This window comes from Euleptes europaea, chromosome 9 (assembly GCF_029931775.1).
Source record: "Euleptes europaea isolate rEulEur1 chromosome 9, rEulEur1.hap1, whole genome shotgun sequence".
NCBI classification, from domain to species: Eukaryota; Metazoa; Chordata; class Lepidosauria; order Squamata; family Sphaerodactylidae; genus Euleptes; species Euleptes europaea.
This window is the reverse complement of record NC_079320.1, coordinates 4,295,611-4,318,756: the sequence shown is the minus strand read 5'-3', so window position 1 is coordinate 4,318,756 and position 23,146 is coordinate 4,295,611. Positions and strand designations below refer to the sequence as shown.

At 47.0% G+C, this 23,146-nt stretch overlaps 1 protein-coding gene across 1 annotated transcript in view; it reads right to left on the bottom strand.

Annotated features, from left to right (window-relative positions):
- GFRA4 (GDNF family receptor alpha 4) overlaps positions 1-23,146 on the bottom strand; it is a 102,046-nt gene that overhangs the window by 27,036 nt on the left and 51,864 nt on the right. The window contains exon 2 of the mRNA XM_056855575.1: positions 10,327-10,605. Coding sequence (XP_056711553.1) covers positions 10,327-10,605 — 279 coding nt within the window. The remainder of the gene's footprint in view (positions 1-10,326; positions 10,606-23,146) is intronic.

Here is a 23,146-nt window from a genome sequence, read left to right as displayed (position 1 = left end):
AAAACCTCCCACCGGTGGTGAAGATGGACAGATGGCCATCTAACTTCTTCTTAAAAACCTCCAGGGAAGGAGAACCCACCACCTCCTGAGGAAGCCCGTTCCACTGAGGAACCGCTCTGTTAGAAAGTTCTTCCTCATGTCTAGACCCTTAAGCGTTAAGGGTCAGATGTTTGGTGAAGCACAGCCAATCAAACCTCCAATGGCCAATCAGAAGCCTTGCTGGGCAAAAGCTCTGCCTTAGCCCCACCCATTTCCTAAAAACACTTGGTGTGCACCAGGACAGGTGTTGGTGAGCACCATGGCACACATGGGCACCATGCTGGGGACCCTTTTTCTGAGGGGTTCCAGGCAGTGAAGGACAAGGAACAGAGTCTTGGAAAGGGCAGGAGAGCTCTGGGTGATTCCTAACTCCACCTCTTTCTGCACCGGACCATGCTTAGATATCAAAAAACGGGCCAGTCTTGGTGCTTTCCACCACCTAAATACTCTTCCGTTTTCTCTCTTTCTCTCCACCCTTCCCGTCATAATTCATACCTATTTTTTCCCTCTTCCCAGACATTCTTACCTATGCTTTCAGCCCCCAGTGGCATTTTATTAATCCATCTATTTTCCGGCCCACGCTTGGGTGCTCTTGTTTTACTCCCGGTTTAATTTCCATGGCGCATAAAACACTCACGGCCCTGACAAGGAAAGAGTTATGATTCCCAGAGTTAGCGTTTTTTATGAGGTCCCTTAAAAACTCAACACTTGCCAAAAATTAGTGGCCGGAAGGAATGAAATACTGTCTAGGGCTGTAATGCTCTAATTATCACACTTAAGTGGTCGTTACAGTGGTTTTTGCACATGGGTGGGCCCTCTCCTGTCACACCCATGATGGAAATCATAACGCTGGGAGAACTTACGCTGTCTTCTGCATGTATCAGAAGGACACAAGAAGAGCCCTGCTGGTTCGGACCTCTGGCCCATCTCGTTCAACATCCTGTTTCACACAGTGGCCCATCAGTAGCCCTGCAGGGCCAAACAAACAAGACCTTCTTCTGATGTTGCCTCCTGGCTCTGGGTTGTAGAGGTTTGCTGCCTCTGAATATGGAGGCTCACTTTAGTCACCACAGACATAAGAAAATAAGAAAGGCCCTGCTGGATCAGACCCAGGCCCATCAAGTCCTGCAGTCTGTTCACACAGGGGCCAACCAGGTGCCTCTAGGAAGTCCACAAACAAGGCGGCTGCAGCAGCACCATCCTGCCTGTGTTCCCCAACACCTAATATAATAGGCATGCTCCTCTGATGCTGGAGAGAATAGGTATGCATCATGACTAGCCTCCATTTTTACTAGTAGCCATTAATACCCCTCTCCTTCAACAGCCATCGATGGTCCTCTCCTCCATGAATCTTTCTACCCCCCCTTTAAAGCTATCAGTCTTTGTGGCCATCACTACCTCCACTGGCTGTGAACTCCAGAATTTAAATACCTGTTGAGTAAAGCAGTCCTGCACCTATTGCCCATCAGCTTCAAGGGATGCTCCCAAGTTCTAGTATTTTGGGAAAGAGAGAAACAGCTGTCTATCCACTTTCTCCAATAATCTTATAAACCTCTACCATATCCCCCATGAGTTATCGCTTTTCTAAACTGGGAAGTCCCAGACTCTTCAGGAAAGGGGAAAGGCATGAGGAAAGGCACTCTAGCCCCCGAATCATCTTGGTTGCCCTCCTCTGGACTTTTTGAGCTCTGCAATATCAAGAGCCAGCGTGGCATAGTGGTTAAGAGCAGCAGACTCTAATCTGGAGAACCAGGTTGGTTTCCCCACTCCTCCACATGAAGCCAGCTGGGTGACCTTGGGCTAGTCACAGTTCTCTTTGAGCTCTCTCAGCCCCACCTACCTCGTAGGGTGTCTGTTGTGGGGAGGGGAAAGGAAGGTGATTATAAGCCTGTTTGATTCTTCCTTAAGTGGGAGAGAAAGTCGGCACATAAAAACCAATTCTTCTTTTCTCTCTCTCCGAACTCTCTTAGCCCCACCTACCTCACAAGGTGTCTGTTGTGGGCAGAGGGAGGGATTGTGATTGTAAGCTGCTTTGAAACTCCTTGAAGGTAGAGAAAAGTGTGGTATAAAAACCAACTTCTTCTTCATTATTTACTTCATTTCTACCTGGCTTGTCTTTTCAGAGGGGGCTCAAAGAGGCTTACATCAGTCTCCTATCCTCCATTTGATCCTCACTACAACCCTGTGAGGTAGGTTAGGTTGAGTGAGTATGTCTGGCCTGAGGTCACCCAGCCGGCTTCCATGGCGGAGCAGGGATTCGAACCTGGTTCTCTGAGATCCTAGTCTGTCACTCTAACCACTACACAACACTTGCTCTCAGAGCTCAGGACAAATTCCTAACTCGGGCCCCTGTGCACATGATCTCATCCCATAATAGAGCTCACGAGCCATAAAAGAGAAATTTTCTGTTTTCTTTCTGAAAAGAAATAAATGGATGGTATGGTAACTGATGTGCAACTTGAGTTGCCCTCCTACGTGAACTCCCAGGAAAGGGTACCCTTCGCCCCTTCTTTAGCTTGGACGTTGCCTTGACTAAGAATGTGGGTCTGAGGTAGGCAGATGGATTTTGAATGAACTCCCTGATATAGTTTTTTTTACCAAAACTTAACATTGCTCTCCCAAATCCTTCAAATGTTTTACTGGAAAAGGAACCTTGAAATTCACCCCAAAATTTCGCTTTATGCAAAATTTGGTGGCATTTCTGCTCTTTTTGTAGCTAACCATTCATTCAGAGTGAAGTTGGAGATTGCAGCTAAGTGTGAATCAGGTCAAATCTTTATCTCGTTCGAGCAACCTCACTAGGCTGTATCGGCTCTCAGGTTGTAGAATGCAATAACGAGAATGGTGCGATGTTACGTTAAATAGTTGCAGGGGTGTTGGTATTGCAACGTGAAATTCAGCATCAGATCATTTTTAAAGGTACAAACCATTGTTAGACACCATTTAAGAAATACAAACTATTTTTAAAGATACATAGCAGCAATGTTGATAGAAAAAAAAATTAAATGAAACAAGATAAATCTAGCTCTGTATTCAATCCGTATGGACTCAGGGTATTAAAGAGCAGTATGAACCTAGCCTCTTTTTGGAGTAATATTTTCTGTACATTAGACCTAAGATCTTCTGCGTTGTGCCTATTTTCTATAAAATGGCTAATTGATCCAGAATACGCTCAAGAACATTAGAGGCGCCATTAGTCAGCCATTTTATAGAAAATAGGCACAACGCAGAAGATCTTAGATTTTTTTGTATTATGGGTGTACAAAGGCCATCAATACAATAGGTCTAATGTACAGAAAATATTACTCCAAAAAGAGGCTGTGTTCATACAGCTCTTTAATACCCTGAGTATTGAATACAGAGCTAGATTTATCTTGTTTCATTTAATTTTTTTCTATCAACATTGCTGCTATGTATCTTTAAAAATAGTTTGTATTTCTTAAATGGTGTCTAACAATGGTTTCTACCTTTAAAAATGATCTGATGCTGAATTTCACGTTGCAATACCAACACCTGCAACTATTTAACGTAACATCGCACCATTCTCGTTATTGCATTCTACAACCTGAGAGCCGATACAGCCTAGTGAGGTTGCTCGAACGAGATAAGCCCTTTGGGGCGACCAAGAGGCGGTTGTGCCTTAAAACTGTTGACATTTTTATTTGTTGTTACTAGATATCTGCATGTTATATGTAATGTTTTTCATCTTTAGTAAGCAAGAATTTCATTTTAAATTGTATTTTTTGCCAGGCTGATGAAGCCCCTAGGGGCGAAAACGCGGAAGTACAATCCGGAAGGCGTTCCTTTCAATCTTTTCCGGCGGAGAAGATTTTAATCTCAATGAACAGTTCCTTGCAAATTTAGCCTTGTAGGCAAAGAGAAACATTTTGCTTATTTGCTGATTCACTTTGAAATAACAAAGCTCTTTTGCTTACATAGAAAAGTAATTTTTGTAAATATTGTTATGTCTTTTTTGTATTCACCTAGGTGGTAGATAACACTGTTGTATTAGATAGTTTCAATTGTGTTTATATAAATTTGTAATTTGCATATACAATGAGCCCAGTGCTGTTTGTTCATACTAACCTCCAGGCAGGGCCTGGAAAAAATAGCTGCCTTGCAGGGTTGACTGTATGGCATCACGACCCACTGAGCTGCCACCTCTCCTCTCAAACTCCAACCTCCATAAACTGCACCCCCAAATCTCCGGGAGTCTCCTAACTCGGATCACTCTTGTGACTTTTGTACTTTGATTTAGAGTCCTTCCCACTGCCTCCCTGGATTGCATTGCTCCGTAACATTATTTATCCTGCTGTTCTATTGCATATTTCATTGGGAGTTTTTTTTTTTAAGTCACTTTATGGTGCTGTTTTTATTCAGGTTTTTGCCATTGGTAAGCCGCTTCGAGCATTTTGCGGCGGGGGTACGTGGCTAATAAGTCAGCTAAAGAAGAAAGCAAGAGAAATGCGTGCCAGCCATTTACAGGCTGGGTGGGCTGAGGCGTACCTGGGGGCGGCTGCGCTAGACCATATATATATATAAAATTTGGCTGCCTGATCCGAGTTTGAAAGGCCCACACTGAGCTCAAAAAGGGCTTTGAGGGGTTGTCATGCCAACCAGCGGCCGCATGATGCAGGCCCAGAACAGAAGTCTGAAGGTCGCTGAGAACAACATCAGACAACATTTGAAAAACCGAGAGGGACTTCTCCGCTTCGAGACAGACAATGGCGTTTTCCTGAACATGAAAATCCACCGTGACCGGTGGACTGGCCAAGAATATATAGACACCACCCATGCGGAATATTATTTGGGGGGGCTCTGCTGAACGTTCCTACTTTTCCAAAAACACCAACCCAAATATGACTGACGTTTGGGGAGACGGAAGGGAAAACGGGGGCATCATCAAAGGCAATGCTCATTTGCAAACATGCTCAAACAAGCTCTCCTGACACTCCTGACATCACTTTTCGGGAGCGCCGAAAAGTGATGTCAGGAGTGGGGGTTCTTCATGGGCAAAAAGTCATGCAACATGGGTGGCTGCAGTGAAGAGGGGGAAGCGGGCAGGTGAAACCATCCCTTTCAGCCCACAAGGCCTCATGGTAGAAGTGCCCCTAGCATGCATGAATAGGGCTGCCAAGAAGAAGAGTTGGTTTTTAGATGCCCACTTTCTCTATCACTTAAGGGAGACTCAAACCGGCTTACAATCACCTTCCCTCCCCCTCCCCACAACAGACACCCTGTGAGGTAGGTGGGGCTCAGAGAGAGTGACTTGCCCAAGGTCGCCCAGCTGGCTTCCTGTGAAGGAGTGGGGAAACAAATCCCGTTCACCAGATTAGCCTCCGCCGCTCATGTGGAGGAGTGGGGAAGCAAACCCGGTTCTCCAGATCAGACTGCACCGCTCCAAACCACCGCTCTTAACCACTACTCCATGCTGGCTCTCCAGATCGGAGAGAGAAGGGGAGCTGTTCCTGTTGGCAGCAGAGGATAGTGCTTGCAAGCATGGGTTTAAATTGCAGCGGAAAGGTACTGGCTAGATATTAGGGGAAACAAATTATAGTAAGAGTTGTTCAACAATGGAATCAGCTTCCTAGGGAGGTGAGCTCCCTCTCACTGGTCGTCTTTAAGCAGAGTCTGGACAAGCACTTGCCAGGGATGCTCTAGGCTGATCCCGCATTGAGCAGCGGGTTGGACTAGATGGCCCATATGGCCCCTTCCAACTCTACTCTATATGGCATTGTATCCTGCTGAGGTCTGAGGCAATCCTATGCATTAATTAGATACCCACGTGCACTGGGGCTAGGGTTGCCAGGTCCCTCTTTGCCAACGGTGGGAGGTTTTAGGGGCAGAGCCTGAGGAGGGCAGGGTTTGGAGAGGGGATGGAACTTCAATGCCATAGAGTCCAATTGCCAGAGCACCATTTTCTCCAGGGGAACTTATCTCTATTGGCTGGAGATCAGTTGTAATAGCAGGAGATTTCCAGCTAGTACCTGGAGGTTGGCGATCCTAATTGGAGCTTTCCCGAGTAGGCATCGATGGCATAAATTTTTCACACAAAAAAATCCTTTCCCAGTGTACAGACCCCACTGTTTGCGTCTAAGTGTTCTAGAGTCTGTGAATACCATACACCATGAAGACATCATTTCAACTCATGGCTTTTAGATGTGGGAACGGGGCAGCTCTCAGCAACGTGCAGTCTCCCTCTTCCCCTGTGTATGGAGAAGAAAATCTATGCAGGGCTCAGCTCTCTGTTCTTTCTGTTTTGAATGCCAGATCTGTCAACAGCGGCATAATGCGCCTTGTTGAATAACGCACTCTTAATTATAGCCTATGCTTGTTTAATGTGTTATCTGACACTTCAAAGGCGGAGAAATTCAGCAGGGACAAGCTGTTGGTCAAGAAGGGACCAATATAGATGCTACAGATGCGGTGTGGCGGTAGGCTGTCGGGAAAACGCTCCCCCGCGGTCAGGCTCCGCGTTGCCGCAATATTACGTGAACTGCCGGTTATGGTTTCTGATCCGGAACATGCCTGCGATCACGAGGAGGATCGGGGCCTGGAGACCAAGCCCTACAAGAAGAGGCTGAGGGAGCTGGGAATATTTAGTCTGGAGAAGAGGAGGTCGAGGGGGACAGGACTGCTCTCTTTAAGAAGAATAAAAATAAGAAGAGTTGGTTTTTATATGCCGACTTTCTCTACCACTTAAGGAAGAATCAAACCGGCTTTCAATCGCCTTCCCTTCCCCTCCCTACAACAGACACCCTGTGAGGTAGGTGGGGCTGAGAGAGTTCTAACAGAGCTGTAACTTGCCCAAGGTCACCCAGCTGGCTTCGTGTGTAGAGTGGGGAAACAAATCCAGTTCACCAGATTAGCCTCTGCCGCTCATGTGGAGGAGAGGGGAATCAAACCCGGTTCTCCAGATCAGAGTCCACTGCTTAAGTATTTGAAGGGTTGTTTCTGAGAGGAGGGCAGGGAGCTTTTCTTGTTGGCAGCAGAGGATAGGACTCGCAATAATAGGTGTAAATTGTGGGCGGAAAGGTACCGGCTGGATATTAGGAAAAATTTTTTTGCAGTAAGAGTTGTTTGACAGTGGAATCGGCTGCCTAGGGAGGTGTTGAGCTCCCCCTCCCTGGCAGTCTTTAAGCAGAGGCTGGACAAGCACTTGTCAGGGATGCTCTAGACTGCTCCTGCATTAAGCAGGGAGTTGGACTAGATGGCCTCTATGGCCCCTTCCAACTCTTATGAGTCAATATTTCTATGTGTATGTACCACATCGCAGTTGCGCCTCCGCTGGGATGGCTGACGCCGGAATGGAAAGAGCCTGTTTAAGACACGTGTGTACACTTTTGCCAAGACACTGCTTCTCAGGGGAAGTAGATTTTCAGTTGTAATGAAACCACAATTGTGTCCAGATTGGATTTCAAGGTAGAAGGTCAGGGAATTGAAAGGCCTAGAGGTCAGGGGGTGGGTGGGTGGAGGAGTGGGATCACTGAGTCGTTCTTGACCTAGCCCGGGCACCTCTCCTCTGCCTATTTTAGTCTCCTTCTCCATCACTTTCCTCCAGGCCTCTCATGAAGACATGAACTCATGAAGCTGCCTTATGCTGAATCAGACCAATGGTCCAACCAGGTCAGTATAGTCACTTCAGACTGGTAGCCACTCTTCACTAGAGGTCTTTCACATTACCTATGAGGCTTTTAACTGGAGATGCCGGAGATCGTACCTGGGACCTTCTGCATGCCGAGCAGATGTTCTACCGCTGAGCCACGGTCCCTCCCCCTGAGCTCTTGTTCATCAAGAAGCAAGTCACTGTCGCGCACTCATGCCATAACAAATAGGAAAGCCAACAAACAGTTTCCCTCCCTGCCAAGCCGAAATCTTTGCTCAACCAGCTCTACAACACCAGCCCTGGAGGAGATTTCTCGGCGAAGCATGCTTTGTTGGGATCAAACGCCTGAGAGTGGACCAGAAAAGCATGCAGAGATGGGCTTTGGGAGGTCTCTTTTGAGCAGGCCCTCGATTCTAAAATCTGGTTTGCATGTGGCCACTGAAGGCTGGGAGGGGATCGGTCCTACAAAATGAGGAAAGTGAGGTTCATTGATGGAGGCTGGACCACATAAGGGTCCACGTTACTTCACTCCTTCCACGGTTCTCAGAGTGGCCTGTCCACTAAATGTTCTTGCCAGGAAAGCTTTAGAGGAATTGGGATTTGATTGGATCCAGGGCACACAAAGGCTTTGTCAGACCCATTTGAGGGTTGCCAACCTCCAGGTGGAGTCTGGGACTCTTCAAGAATGACTACTGATCTCCATAGATGAGTTCCCCTGGAGAAAATGGCTGCTTTGGAGGGTGGACTGTATGGCATTATACCCTGCTGAGATCCTTCCCCTCCCCAAACCCTATTCTCCCCAGGCTCCACTCCGAAAACTCCAGGAATTCCCCAACCCAGATCTGTGTCAACGGAAGTATAGGGTCCAGATAACGCAAAGTGATTGCATCACTTTACTCTGCTCTGGTTAGACCTCACCTAGAGTACTGTGTTCAGTTTTGGGCACCATAATTTAAGAAGGATGTAGACAAGCTGGAACGTGTCCAGAGGAGGGCAACAAAGATGGTGAGGGGTCTGGAGATCAAGTCCTAGGAGGAAAGGTTGAAGGAGCTGGGTATATTTAGCTTGGAGAGGAGAAGACTGAGAGGGGATATGATAACCCTCTTCAAGTACTTGAAGGGCTGTCATATAGAGGATGGTGCCGAGTTGTTTTCTGTTGCTCCAGAAGGTCGGACCAGAACCAACGGGTTGAAATTAAATCAAAAGAGTTTCCGTCTAGACATCAGAAAGAATTTTCTAACAGTTAGAGCGGTTCCTCAGTGGAACAGGCTTCCTCGGGAGTTGGTAAGCTCTCCTTCCCTGGATGTTTTAAAGAAGAGGTTAGATGGCCATCAGCAATGCTGATTCTATGACCGTAGGCAGATCATGAGAGGGAGGGCACCTTGGCAATCTTCTGGGCATGGAGTAGGGGTCACTGGGTATGTTTGTGTGTGTGTGTGTGTGTGTGGAAGATAGTTTGGAATTTCCTGCATTCTGCAGGGGGTTGGACTAGATGACCCTGGTGGTCCCTTCCAATTCTATGATTCTATGCATGGGGATGCAGGAGGTATGGGTTTCACTGGTGGTTAGGATGAGTCTTCTGACCCTTTTTTTCCATAGGGGGCCACCCCTTCATGATTTTGGTACAGATGGCCCATCTGTTATTTATTGAATGTATTAATCTAAAACAAATGCTGGCGTCCTTTTTGCCTCAAGGGGCATTCAAGCATTTCTCTCCATAGTAATGGATATCCAGTTCCATTTTGCGTGGGTGATGTATAAGAGAGATAAGAGCATGTACTCCACTCAGACAGCGTGAATTGATTAATAATCCTGTTATTGATCAGCAGCAGCAGCATTGATCTCACTGTGTTGCCCAAAGGGAAACTGCCGCCCACATTTAACAATTTAAACAATGCAATTTGATTCCTATGACTGGTTACAGTTGCCAGCCTCCAGGTGGGAGCTGGAGATCTTCCTGGAATTGTAGCTGATCTTCAGTCAACAGAGATAAGTTCCCCTGGAGAAAATGACAGCTTTGGAGCGTGGCCTCTATGACATTATACCCTGCTGAGGTCTCCCCCCTCCCCAAACCCCCTTCCAAAGCTCCACCCCCCAAATCTCCAGGAATTTCACAACACAGAGTTGGCCACTTTACAATTGGTTGATGTAGGGTTGCCAGCCTCCAGATACTAGCTGGAGATCTCCTGCTATTACAACTGATCTCCAGCCGACAGAGATCAGTTCCCCTGGAGAAAATGGCTGCTTTGGCAATTGGACTCTATGGAATGGAAGCCCCTCCCCAAACCCTGCCCTCCTCAGGCTCTGCCCCAAAAATCTCCAGGTATTTCCCATCCTGGAGCTGGCAACCCTAACTGAGGTCCCAGTTCTCCCCAGGCTCCATCCTAGGGTTGCCATCTTCAAGGTAAAAGCTGGAGTTCTCCCACTATTACAACTGATCTCCAGCCGATAGAAATCAGTTCCCCTGGAGAAAATGGCCGCTTTGACAATTGGACTCTATGGCATCGAAGTCCCTCCCCTCCCCAAACCATTCCCTCCTCAGGCCCCCAAAACCTCCCACCAGTGGCGAAGAGGGACCTGGAAATCCTATGTTAATGGTTGCATTAAGGCCCAGGTATATTCCTCGCCAAGACCTACATTTCCCCATCCTCATTCCCAAGTGAGGAACCCCTTTGACTGACCTTCCAACAAGGTATGGTGGACGCTCCAGTAGACGCTGAGACACTGCTTCTCCTTCTTCATCCCTCTCTTGCACTTGCAGCCATAGAGCTGGCTGGAAAGGAGAGCCGTCACGGTGTTCCGGCACTGGCTCTTGGCGTCCGGCCCCAGCTTGTTGGCACCGTTGCCGGCGATACATTGCCGGAGGGTCCGGAATTTGGAGCTGCAGCTGGGGTCGTTGGTGCAGGATTCCCCAGCCTGCAAGCAGTCCCGGGCTGAGCTGACCATGTCCACCATGCTTTCTGGGAAAGAATGAGAGAATGGGAGATGCTGGTGAGAACCTGCCCAAAATGGGTTCTGAAGGTACCTTAAGCACACAAGAAGAGCCCTGAGGGATCAGACCAGAGGTCCGTCGAGTCCAGCATCCTGTCTCACACAGTGGCCAACCAGTTCCTCCGGAGCGGAGGTCCAACCACACGGCACGGAGGCTGACTGCCTCTGAAGGTGGAGGTTCCCTTTAGTCACCATGACTAGTAGCCCCTGATAGACCTCTCCTTCATGAATCTGTCTAATCCCCTTTTAATGCTATCTATGCCTGTGAGCAGGTAGGAAGGGGGTTTGGTGTAGCCCGATTTAGTCAGATCTCGGAAACTAAGCATGGTCAGTACTTGGAAGGGAGACCACTGAGGAAGCCTCCGCAGAGGAGGGCAATGACAAACCGCTGCTGCTTCTCACTTGCTTTGAAAGCCCCTTGCTGGGGTCAACATAAGTCAGCTTTGACTTAACGACACTTTACCCACACTTGCAACAATGCTTTTAATTATGATTTATTTAACAATCATATTATGGGCTCCAAAAAGTGTTAGGGTTGGGTGTGTGTAAAGTACTGTAAATTCACAGTTTTGTGGTGACCCCTTAGGGTTTTCCTTTCCTTTTTTTTCAGGCTCATCTGACCAAAGGTCTTGAGCACAACGTGCGTAGGATAAAACAATTTTAACATTATAGATTATTAAAATGTACAACAAAAGTAACTTTAAATTCTTAAAATACCTGAAACACTTTAAAATTAAAATCACAATAACCAAAAATTGAGTTACTTTACAAGCAAAACAGTAACTACAACAATAATAATATCACTAGTTAACAATAGGTTAACCTTGTTGTGCCTTTAAGGAAATCGTTATTAGCAGATATTTCACGACGCCTTTGGTTATTTCTGGGTCAGCATCACCCAACAGAAATGGGACCACCCAAGAGTCAACAGGAAGATGATATCTTGATAAAATGGGTGCAATCCAGGTGGCCCTGGGTGTATGTAGCCCATAGATCACAAAATAACAGAAGGGGATCTATTATCTCAACTGCTTTTGATGCACAGACACATAGCTTAGGCCTTAGGGTTTTCAGGGTACACCTGAAGTGGTTCGCCATTGCCTGCCTCTGCATAGCGACCCTGGACTTCCATGGTGGTCTTCCATCCAAGAATTAACCAGAAGCCCTGCTTGGCTTCTGAGACCTGATGAGATTGAGAGAGGGTTCGATCCCCCTTTTTCCAGGCTTTGAACAAACACAGTGCTGTGGGAAAGGTGGAGCTAGGAAAGCCCAGGCTGAAATATCTCATTTTTTCCTGGAACGCGTTCACTGGCCTTAGGGAAGTCGCTGTTCTCCCAGCTCTTCAGCCTATAAAATGAGGATAATACCAGCTTTCCCCCCCGAAGGTGGTTGTTTGGTTTGTTCAAATGATGTGTTTGGAATGTGCCATATAAATGCTAAGGAATATTATTTTCTTGTAAAGTAGGGGTGGGAGCGAAACAAGTGTGATTAATGGTTGGACTAGGACCACAGAGCTCTGGGTTCTAATCCTCTGCCACGAAGCTCATAATTTAAAAATAATAGTAATAATAACAATAAAGAGCAAAAAGGCGAGACAAGTGGAAGGGGAAGAGAAATGAAATGTCTGTTTGCTGCAATACACTAAATATTTCACTGACCCTATTCTTTGCTTTCTGTTTCTCCCCAGCTGGCTCTGTGGCTAAGAGGCTGAGCTGGGATCTGGGAAGAAGCGTCCAGTTCAAATCCCCTCTCGTGCCTCCAAATTTCTTGCTAGAGTTGCCAGCCTCCAGGTGTGGGCAGGAGATCTTCTGGAGTTATAACTGATCTCCAGATAGGGTTCCCATCTTCCCAATTAGGGTTGCCAACCTCCAGGTGCTAGCTAGAGATCTCCTGCTATTAAAACTGATCTCCAGCTGATTGAGCCAATTGCCAAAGGCGGCCATTTTCTCCAGGTGAACTGATCTCTATCAGCTGGAGATCAATTACAATAGCAGGAGACCTCTAGCAACCCTAACTCTATGGCGTTATGCCCTATTGAAGTCCCTCCTTTACCCAAGCCCTGCCCTCCCCAAGGCTCCACCTTCAAATCTCCAGGAATAGCCCAACTCAGAGTTGGCAACCCTAACTTCAGCCAAACCACACTCTCTCTCTCTGTCAGCCTCACTCCCCATCTGCTCTAAAGGCATAACTCCTGGCCAACCTCACAGGGAAGTTGTCTGGATTTTCAGCATGTATTGGGAATGCTTTGAAAAGTATATAAATATTAAGTTTGTATTATTCCCACACTGGAAAAAGGAGGCGATCCACTTAGCTGGTGTGATGGGACCATGTCCCGTTGTCCCGCCAGAACACATCCCGCTATTTCATGTTTCATAAATAACTGGTGTCAAATCTGGCTGAATTAAATCTGTTTGTCTCTAGTGCAGAGTTTGCACTCTCCTTTTTTTGGGGGGGTGGACTCCTCTGGGATAGCTTTAGGAGTACCAACTGCAGGTTAGGAAATGCCTGGGGGGTGATGCCTGTGGAGGGTGGGGTTTAGGAATGGGAGGGACCTCAGCAAGGTATAATGCCCTCCAAAGCTGCCATTTTCTCCAGAGGAACTGAGCTCTGTCGTGTAGAGATGACTTGTAATTCCAGGAGAATACCAGGCCCTACCAGGAGGTTGCAACTCTAAGGGATGCCAACCTCCAGGTGCGGCCTGGAGATCTCCTGGAATTGCAACTGATCTCCAGACTACACAGATCAGTACCCCTGGAGAAAAAGTCTCCTATGAAAGGGGGACTGTATGGCATCACATCTCTTTGGAAGTTCCTCCCCTGCCGAAACTTTGCCCTCCCCAAATCTCTAGCAATTTCCCAACTCGGGGTTGGTAACCCTTCCTTGGCAGATAGGACCGTACGGAAAGGGCTCACTAAACAAAGGAACGCTTGAAAACTGAGCACAAGTCTGAAGCCACTTGAGTTTCTCGTCCTGAAGTTGTTTCTGCCCAGGCATTCGCATGGCCTGGGGAGGTGCATGAGCTGAATCCCCCCCTCCCCTAGGCAAGAACCGGCTTTGCTAAAATTAGGCTTGCCAACCTCCAGGTACTAGCTGGAGATCTCCAGCTATTACAACTGATCTCCAGTCGATAGAGATCAGTTCCCCTGGAGAAAATGGCCACTTGGGCAATTGGACTCTATGGCATTGTAGTCCCTCCCCTCCCCAAACCCCGTCCTCCTCAGGCTCCACCCCAAAAACCTGGCAACCCTAGCTAAAATACTGCATCTGATCTTTTCCCTTAGCGCTCAGGGGGCCATGTTCTTAGGGCGAAGGAAAGCAGAGAGAGACTCGGCGGTCTGAAATTTACTGATAAAAGAAATCAGGTAACGGCATCCTCGGGCCAAGATCGTTGTTCGAATGCAGAGGACGGCTAATCTTTAACACACACACACCCCGCCGAACGATCACACTTTATACTTCTGTTGGAATTGACTTGAACTGGAGTTTTTCACATGACCTGCCTGTGTTGGTATCTTTTCCGTTGTGAAAAAATGAAATTGGTGGCGTTTGGATTGATGGAACTTTCTTTGAAAGCCCTACCGTGACACGGGCATCTGAGGAAACTGGATCTTTCCTATGGAAACCCATGCCTAGAACGCTATATGACGGCAGACAGAAACCCAACAGGTAATGTCTCCCCATCAATACATCTCCTCCTAGGAAGTCCTTCTACCTGTTGAATTTCTGCCTGTCAGACAACCATCGGTTAGCAGTCCTCTTCCTATGAAGGTTTGGTGTTATTTTCACAGAGTTGACATCCCCTCCCATTTAAAAGAGTTCGTTTTGAGAGCGCTTGTACATGCCAATTTGTAAATAATGTACAATCTTCCTTGAGCTCTTTGGAGCAGACATTAAATTAGCCCAGTAGCACTGAAATTAAATTAAACCCAGTTCATGCTTTGTGTTAGGAGGGGTGGTGGTGGTGGAAAGCAACCTGAGTTTAATATTCTTGCTGAATGGCAGTACCTTTTCTGCCAGGTGTCATCAGTTTGAAGGCTTTGGATTAAAACCATGGCATGGTTTTGGAGCCCTGACCTGGCTGGCACAATCTCATCCGATCTTGGAAGCTAAGCAGGGTCGGCCCTGGTTATTGCTTGGATGGGAGACCACCAAGAAAGTCCAGGGTTGCTATGAAGAGGCAAGCAATGGCAAACCACATCTAGTTGTCCCTTGCCTCGAAAACCTTACGGCTGCAACTTGACAACACACAATTATTATGCCCTGACCTGGCTGGCATAGGCTAGCCTCAGCTAGTCCAATCTAAGAAGCTAAGCAGGGTTGGCCCTGGTTAGTACTTAGATGGGAGATGGGGTTGCAACCTCCAGGTACTAACTGGAGATCTCCTGCTATTACAAATTATCTCCAGCCGACAGAGATCAGTTCCCCTGGAGAAAATGGCCACTTTGGCCATTGGACTTTATGGCATCGAAGTCCCTCCCCTCCCCAAACTCCACCCTCTTCAGGCTCCACCCCCAAAACCTCCCGCCGGTGGCAAAGAGGGACCTGGCAACCCTATGAATGAGACTGATGACTAGGGTTGCCATCTCTGGGTTGGGAAATACCTGGAGGTTTTTGGGGCGGAGCCTGAGGAGGGCAGGGTTTCGAGAGGGGAGGGACTTCAATATGGTGAACTGGATTTGTTTCCCCTCTCGTCCACATGAAGCCAACTGGGTGACCTTGGGCTAGTCACAGCTCTCTTTGAGCTGTCTCAGCCCCACCTACCTCACAGGTAGGGTTGCCAACTGCCAGGTAGTAGCAGGCGATCTCCTGCTAATTCAACTGATCTCCAGCCCATAGAGATCAGATCACCTGGAGGAAAATGGCCGCTTCGGCCATTGGACTCTATGGCATTGAAGTCCCTCCCCTCCCCAAACCCCACCCTCTTCAGGCTCCGCCCCCAAAATCTCTCGCCGGTTGAGAAGAGGGACTTGGCAACCCTACTCACAGGGTGTCTGTTGTGGCAAGAGGAAGGGAAGGTTTGATTCTTCCTTAAGGGGTAGAGAAAGTCAGCATATAAAAACCAACTCTTATGGATGTATATGCGGATGGCCAAACTTACAGATTCTTTACATGGTAAAGATATGGAAGAGTTTTAAAAAAAAATATGGTTAAAGGCTGCTGCATATTGGGATAAATTGGCGAAAATGAATTTTACAAGTATAGTTAATGAATTATAGATCAATGTTTTGTAATATTTTTAAACACTGTCAAAACACTTCTGCGGAAGTCCAAGGGTGGTGGGTACACAGTTAAGGTGGGTGGTGGATATTAGGGCACTATATATTTTACAAATTATATTATTCAATGTAAATTTAATGGTTGTAAAAGTGCTCTTTTTGTGATTTTGTATTTTTATGTTTTCTTTTTCTTGTATTATGATAATATTTTCTTTTTGTTGTTTGTTTTTTGTTTTTTGTATTTTTATTTTTATTTTTTGTTTAATTATAAAAAATAATAAAAATTTATATAAAAAACCCAACTCTTCTTCTCCTCCTCCTCCTCCTCCTCCTCCTCTTCTTCTTTCGGCTAGGCAAATGTTTTAATCTTCTGACCATTTTGGGGGGCCAGGTTGTGAATTCCAGGTATCCGCAGACCTTTGATTTCTAGGCTACGCCATGGCGTTGGTTTTTCTAAAATTTCAATTAACTTGCAAGGAGCCAGGGCCTCTGACTCTAAGCAAGCGCAGGTCCCTAAAAGGGGAGCCAAGACCATTAAGCAGGCGACACGCTGAGCACATTTGCTTGTGGCGTCCTAGCTGGCTTTTGGTGCCCATTCCAGTGTGAAAGTCCCTCATTAAGAAATCCCGGTGGCGGTCCCCCCCAGCGTCTCATTCAAACAGGCTCCTAAACATTTTGGCTCCCGCCTGCCGAGCGCACAGTTCATCCCTCCGGCGGTGCCTGACCCTTCTGCGTTTGGAAAGAAAAAGTTTGGAAAGGAAGGATAGAAAAGAAAGTGCTTCGAGCTGACTCATGCCGACGGCCCATTTAGCCCGGTGCCGCTGAGCGACTTTGCACACCAGAAGCTGAAAGCAGCGTTACCATAATGGCTTCACAAATTCTTGAGGTGGGGTGTGTGTGCTATCACTGACATCACCTATGTCACTTCTGGGTACAACCCCAACCCGAAAGTGACAATGGGTAGTTCTAGGAATTGCTGGAAAATTGATAATACCCCAAAGTTTCCAGCAATTCCTAGAGTTACCCATTGTCACTTCCAGGTCACACCCAGAAAAGACGTTCTAGCGCAAAGGCAGGTGACAGGCTTAATTTTTTTTTTATCTTACTGCTGCTCAGAGTAGTGGTGGGTAACGGATAGGGTTGCCAGCTCTGGGTTGGGAAATACCTGGAGATTTTGGGGGGTGGAGCCTGAGGGCGGCGTTTGTACCTGGAGCTAGTACCTGCAGGTTGGCAACCCTACGCTGAAGAAGAAGAAGAGTTGGTTTTTAGATGCCGACTTTCTCTACCACTTAAGGGAGACTCAAACCGGCTTACAACTGCCTTCCCTTCCCCTCCCCACAACAGACACCCTGTGGGGTAGCTGGGGCTGAGAGAGCACAGGGTCACCCAACTGGCTTCATGTGTAGGAGCGGGGAAACAAATCCAGTTCACCAGATTAGCCTCTCCCGTTTATGTGGAGGAGTGGGGAATCAAACCCGGTTCTCCAGATCAGAGTCCACTCCTCCAAACCACTGCTCTTAACCACTTCCATCATGCTGGTGGAAGATGGCAACAGACGAATCTCCCTGAGGAGAAAGTTCCAAAGTTTTATGCCATGACAGAGAAGGGGCTCTCCCAGGTTGCTACCCAGTTAACCTCACAAGGCGGGGGGCACGTGAAGCAGGCCTTCCAAAGATGACCATAGTGGTTGGGCAGGTTTCGTAGGGGAGTAGGTGGTCCTTCAGGTCTGTTAGTCTCAAACCGTGTGGGTCTTTGCAGGTCAAGATCCGTCCTTGAGTTGTGCCCGAAAACAAATTGGGATCCAATGTAGATGGGTCAAGACTGGAGTGATATGGTCCCTACAACCCACCCCATAGAATCATAGAGTTAGAAGGAACAATAAGGGTCATCCAGGCCAACCCCCTGCACAGTGCAGGAAATTCACAACTACCTCCTCCTCCCAACACTCCCAGTGACCATTACTCCATGCCCAGAAGATGGCAACAAAAACCCTCCAGGATCCTTGGTCAATTTGGCCTGGAGGAAAATTGCTTCCTGACCCCAAAGTGGAGATCCATCAGCATTACCCTGGGCATGTAAGAAAGGGCCACGAGAGTCAAACACTGACACAACCCTTCCTGCCCTCCCTCTCATGAGCTGCCTTATTTTACAGAATTAGCATTGCTGACGGACGGCCATCTAACCTCTGCTTCAAAACCTCCAAAGAAGGAGAGCCCACCACCTCCTGAGGAAGCCTGTCCCAACAAGGAACTGCTCTGATTGTTAGAAAATTCTTCCTAATGTCTAGACGGAAACTCTTCCAACCTGTTGGTTCTGGTCCGACCTTCTTGGGCAACAACTCGGCACCATCCTCAATATGACAGCCCCTCAATTACTTGAACATGGTTATCATATCCCCTCTCAGTCTTCTCCTCTCCAAGCTAAACATACCCAGCTCCTTCAACCTTTCCTCATACAACTTGGTCTCCAGACCCCCCCCCCCCAACCATCTTTGTTGCCCTCCCCTGTGCTTGTTCCAGCTTGTCTACGTCCTTCTTAAATTGTGGTGCCCCAAACTGAACACAGTACCCTAGGTGAGGTCTAACCCGAGCAGAGTAAAGCGATACCATCAACATCCAGTGGCAGAAATCTTCTGAATGAGGGGGGACCATATGGGGAGGCCTCTTGTTGGCCTTCTGGAGTCTCTGGCTGTGTGAAGCAAGATGCTGGACTAGATGTGGTGTAGCGTTCGGCTTTTCCGATCGCAACACTTTGAGAGATTATGAACTGAAAATTCTCCAAAGCCTTGCTTTTGGATGTAATTCACAGCCTCATATAAACCTTTGTTTTACCATGCCAGAAAACGGCTATCACCCCTTCTAGCTTTTGATAATACAATGCAAGCTCTAGGACCACAGGTCCTTTGTTTCTCTTATTCAGGTAACCAGCAAATGTATCGACGCCTGTTTGAATCTTTCTATCTTTTATTGAAAAAGAAAAAGATTCTTTTTATTAAGCAAGACAGTATGCAAAAAAATACTACAATTATTGAGCCTACACCGAGTGTAGACAAACAGGCAAGTACAATCAAGGAGCCTAACGTTATTCTAATGCATATCAAAAATGAGTTATCTGTTAGAATTCAGTCTCTTGTCCATTGCTCTTAAGGAACATCAAACAAGCCAAAAAGGTCCCAAGCAGGGGTTCAATCTCTGCCTTCAGAGCTTCGGTCCAAGGAAATCTGATTTGGTCTTCACAAACATGTATAGTTATAGAGAAAACTTATCTATCTGATCAGTCCCTGAGGTTGCTTATCACAATGACGTGACCACTTCTAAGTATCTGGTTGGCTATCGTAATAAGCAAAATTACTTTTGGTCCTGGCCCAGCCCAATGGGTCTTAGGAACCAGTTTAACTGTCATGGCTCCGGAAAATGAAAAAAACCCTGGGAACTGTAGTTTGGTGGAGGTGCCGAGATCTCTCTGTCCAAGATCTCCGGAGCTGGTCTTATAGAATTGCAGTTCCCAGGATTCCCGGGAGACAGAAAATGCCCATCCGACCAATATGAGTCTGCGGTGTAGACGCGCCCGCAGGGAACAACCTCATCCCACAAACGCATAATGCGGGTTAATCTGATCCATTCACTGGCTTGTCGTTCAATCAGAGCGAGTTTCTGTTGGAGAAACAAAGCACAGAGGCGCTGGAGAATCTTACTATCTAATTACCGCCTTCCACTTTGATTGTGAACGGGCGCAATTATTAATAGCGTGCACTCAACGGTTGTTCAGACGGCTAATATTCCAAAAAGGTTACCGGGGCTGGCGACAAGATTTGAATTTTTTCCCCCCTCTTTCCAATTAGGGTGGGCTGGGAAACAGAGACATAATTTGAGAGAGAAAATCCAAGAGAAGAGAAACTGATTATAGAGTTTTGCGGGGAACACGTGTCTTGTGCGTCGGCATGTTTTAGGTCCTCTGATCGACTGACCCTTAAAGGGAAATGACATTTTCTATCACATAATCAATTGGGTTTAATGGAGCCTTCCAGGGCCCTGCTCGCCTTTCCGTGTTACTGCATCCGGCCATTTCCCCCTGAGAAGTTTAGTGTTTAATCAGATGTTAACTGCTACTTGGACAAGAGGGAACCCAGGCAGGTGGAAAGCGCAAAGGTCTGTAAAGTTCAAGTGGGCTACCTTTCCTTAATAATCTATTTCATTATTTTCTTTTCGGGTAATTCAGCCCGCTTCTCCCTGCCTGGAGGTTTCCTGTTATTATTTCGGAGTAAATCAAACAGACTTCCCGCACGCCATGCTGAAGTAGGGTTGCCAACTAGGGTTGCCAACCTCCAGGTAACTACTGGAAAATTTCAGGCACTTATGGCAGAAAACAAACACCATAGTGCAATTAAGCAAACTGTATATTATGCACGAGCACAGACAGTAACATATACCAAAGCACAAAAATACATGTACTTATCACAATATCTCCTGTTGTCATAACTAACAAAAAATGAATTACATTGAGTTACTGTTTGTGCTTGTGCATAATATACAGTTTGCTTAATTGCACTAAAGTGTTTGTTTTCTGCCATAAGTGCTTGAAATTTCCCAGTAGCTACAATTTGGGCACTCGTTTTTTTGATTGCCAAACCTCCAGGTAACAGCTGGAGATCGCCTGCTATTACAACTGATCTCCATCCGATAGAGATCAGTTCACCTGGAGAAAATGGCCGCTTTGGCAATTGGACTCTATGGCACTGAAGTCCCTCCCCAAACCCCGCCCCTGCCCCAAAAACCTCCCGCAGGTGGCGAAGAGGGACCTGGCAACCCTAAGATGAAGGGTTGCTCAGCCTATGCAGAGAGGCCAACTGGGACCATTCACACATGATGCGGCTGCGGGTAGGGCTGCCAACTCTGGGTTGGGAAATTCCTGGAGATTTAGGGGTGGAGCCAAGGGAGGGCAGGGTTTGGGGAGGGGAGGGACCTCAGCGGGTAATAATTAGGGTTGCCATGTACCCTCTGGCAACCAGCGAGGGATGGGGGAAATTTACCGGCGTTGATGTCACTTCCAGCGTATTCCAGAAGTGACATTATCACTCCGCCGGCACTATGGGGACACTCTGGTATTTGCGCAAAAACGTTGAATCTTGAAATCTCGTTGGTCTCTAAGGTGCTACTGGACTTGAATCCATCTGTTCTGCTGCTAATCTGTAGCCTTGTAGAAACCCACATTGTATGTCTTCATACTCAGAAAAACCTTCCCCAAATGGATTAAACCAGAGCACTGTGATAAGCTATAAACCAAATGTGTGCCGGGGCATTCACAAGACCAACGGACTTCTCTTGCATGCAAAATGGTTGTGTGAATTGGGTTTCCATCCTCCCTGCATGCCATCCCGTCTCCTACTTGGACACCTGTGACACATCAGAGGTGATTCCCCCTCCCGGCCCAGCCCCTCCCTCAAATTATCAGAAAATATTTCTCTCCTAATCCCAATGAGGTCTACTGAGGCATCAAATTGAGGTCATTATTTCAGCCCCCTTCATAAATCTGTTTGATTGAGCTTCAAAATTAATGACATAATTTGCTTTGGTGAGTATTCTCCTTTTTTCAAAAACCAAATTTCCATTCATTTGATAATATAGGCAATTTCTTCTCATTTCCAGTCAGGGGACAGTTTGGAAAGGAATGAGCCAATGGGAGGTGGGTAGCAAAGAGCCTCATTGAGGCTCGCCAACTTCCAGGTAGGGTAGGGTTAGGGTTAGGGTTGCCTGGTCCCTCTTTGCCACCAGCTGGAGGTTTTTGGGGCAGAGCCTGAGGAGGGCAGGGTTTGGGAGGGGAGGGACTTCGATGCCATAGAGTCCAATTGCCAAAGCGGCCATTTCTCCAAGGGAACTGATTTCTGTAGCTTGGAGATCAGTCAGAATCCTGGGAGATCTCCAGCCACCACCTAGAGGGGGGCAACCCTAAGTTTAATACTAACAGAAAGAAAAACCTATGATGTAATGTGAGAGCCTCTACAGAACACAACAGCACGCTGGCTAATCTCTAATAGTTATAATGGTAGCAGATTCAAATAGGTCACAGAATAGATCACTAATAACAATATAACATTAACATAAACAATTGCAAACTAGCTCAGTTGCCCTCAGTGAGCAAAATATATCACGTCCAAAATCCATATAAGTGCAAGCACTGGGTCATTCCGACATTTACTAGGCAGACTGTGTTTGCGGGGTGGTTTGCCAGTGCCTTCCCCAGTCATCTTCCCTTTACCCCCAGCAAGCTGGGTCCTCATTTTAACAACCTCGGAAGGATGGAAGGCTGAGTCCACCTTGAGCCGGCTACCTGAAACCGACTCCCATCGGGATCGAACTCAGGTCGTGAGCAGAGCTTGGACTGCAGTACTGCAGCTTACCACTCTGCGCCATGGGGCTCCTGCACCGATAAGTTAGTAGTGATCTATTCTGTGACCTATTAGAATCTGCTACCATTATAACTATTAGTGAAACCCTAAGTTTAAGACAGGATGAAATTAGATATTTGAACAAATTAACATCTGCAAGGGGTGGGATTTTCAAGCTATTAGCCCCTGTAGAGAGTTCAGAATTCAATGTCGTTGTCAAGCCTAGTCTCAAACTTGTGAATGAATTCTAATTCGCCACTCTTGCCTTGGCTACTACCTGTGAAGTTCTTTTGAAAGAGAACAATCACCTTTAAATCAGCCACGGTGTGTCCTGGGAGGTTAAAATGTCCCCCCGCCGCTTTCTGCACATTACAATTTTTCATATCAGATTTCTTTCCATTTATTCTTTTGCCGGCTCGTCTGACCAGCGCAGAGAACAGAATGGCACTGTTGAGCCATATACTGGAGGATGAGCCAGTGGATGAGATTGAGATGTGGGCCCGACCGGGAGATTGGCAACCCAAAGGGAGAGAGTTCAGGGGTTAAGAAGAAGAAGAGTTGGTTTTTATACCCCGCTTTTCTCTAACTTTAAGGATTCTCAAAGTGGCTTACAATCGCCTTTCCCCTCCCCACAGCTGAGAGAGTTCAAAGAGAACTGTGACTAGCTCAAGGTCACCCAGCTGGCTTCATGTGGAGAACATAAGAACATGAGAAAAGCCCTGCTGGATCAGACCCAGGCCCATCAAGTCCAACAGTCTGTCCACACAGTGGCCAACCGGGTGCCTCTAGGAAGCCCACAAACAAGATGACTGCAGCAGCACCATCCTGCCTGTGTCCCACAGCATCTAATATAATAGGCCTGCTCCTCTGATCCTGGAGAGAATAGGTATGCATCATGACTAGTGCCCA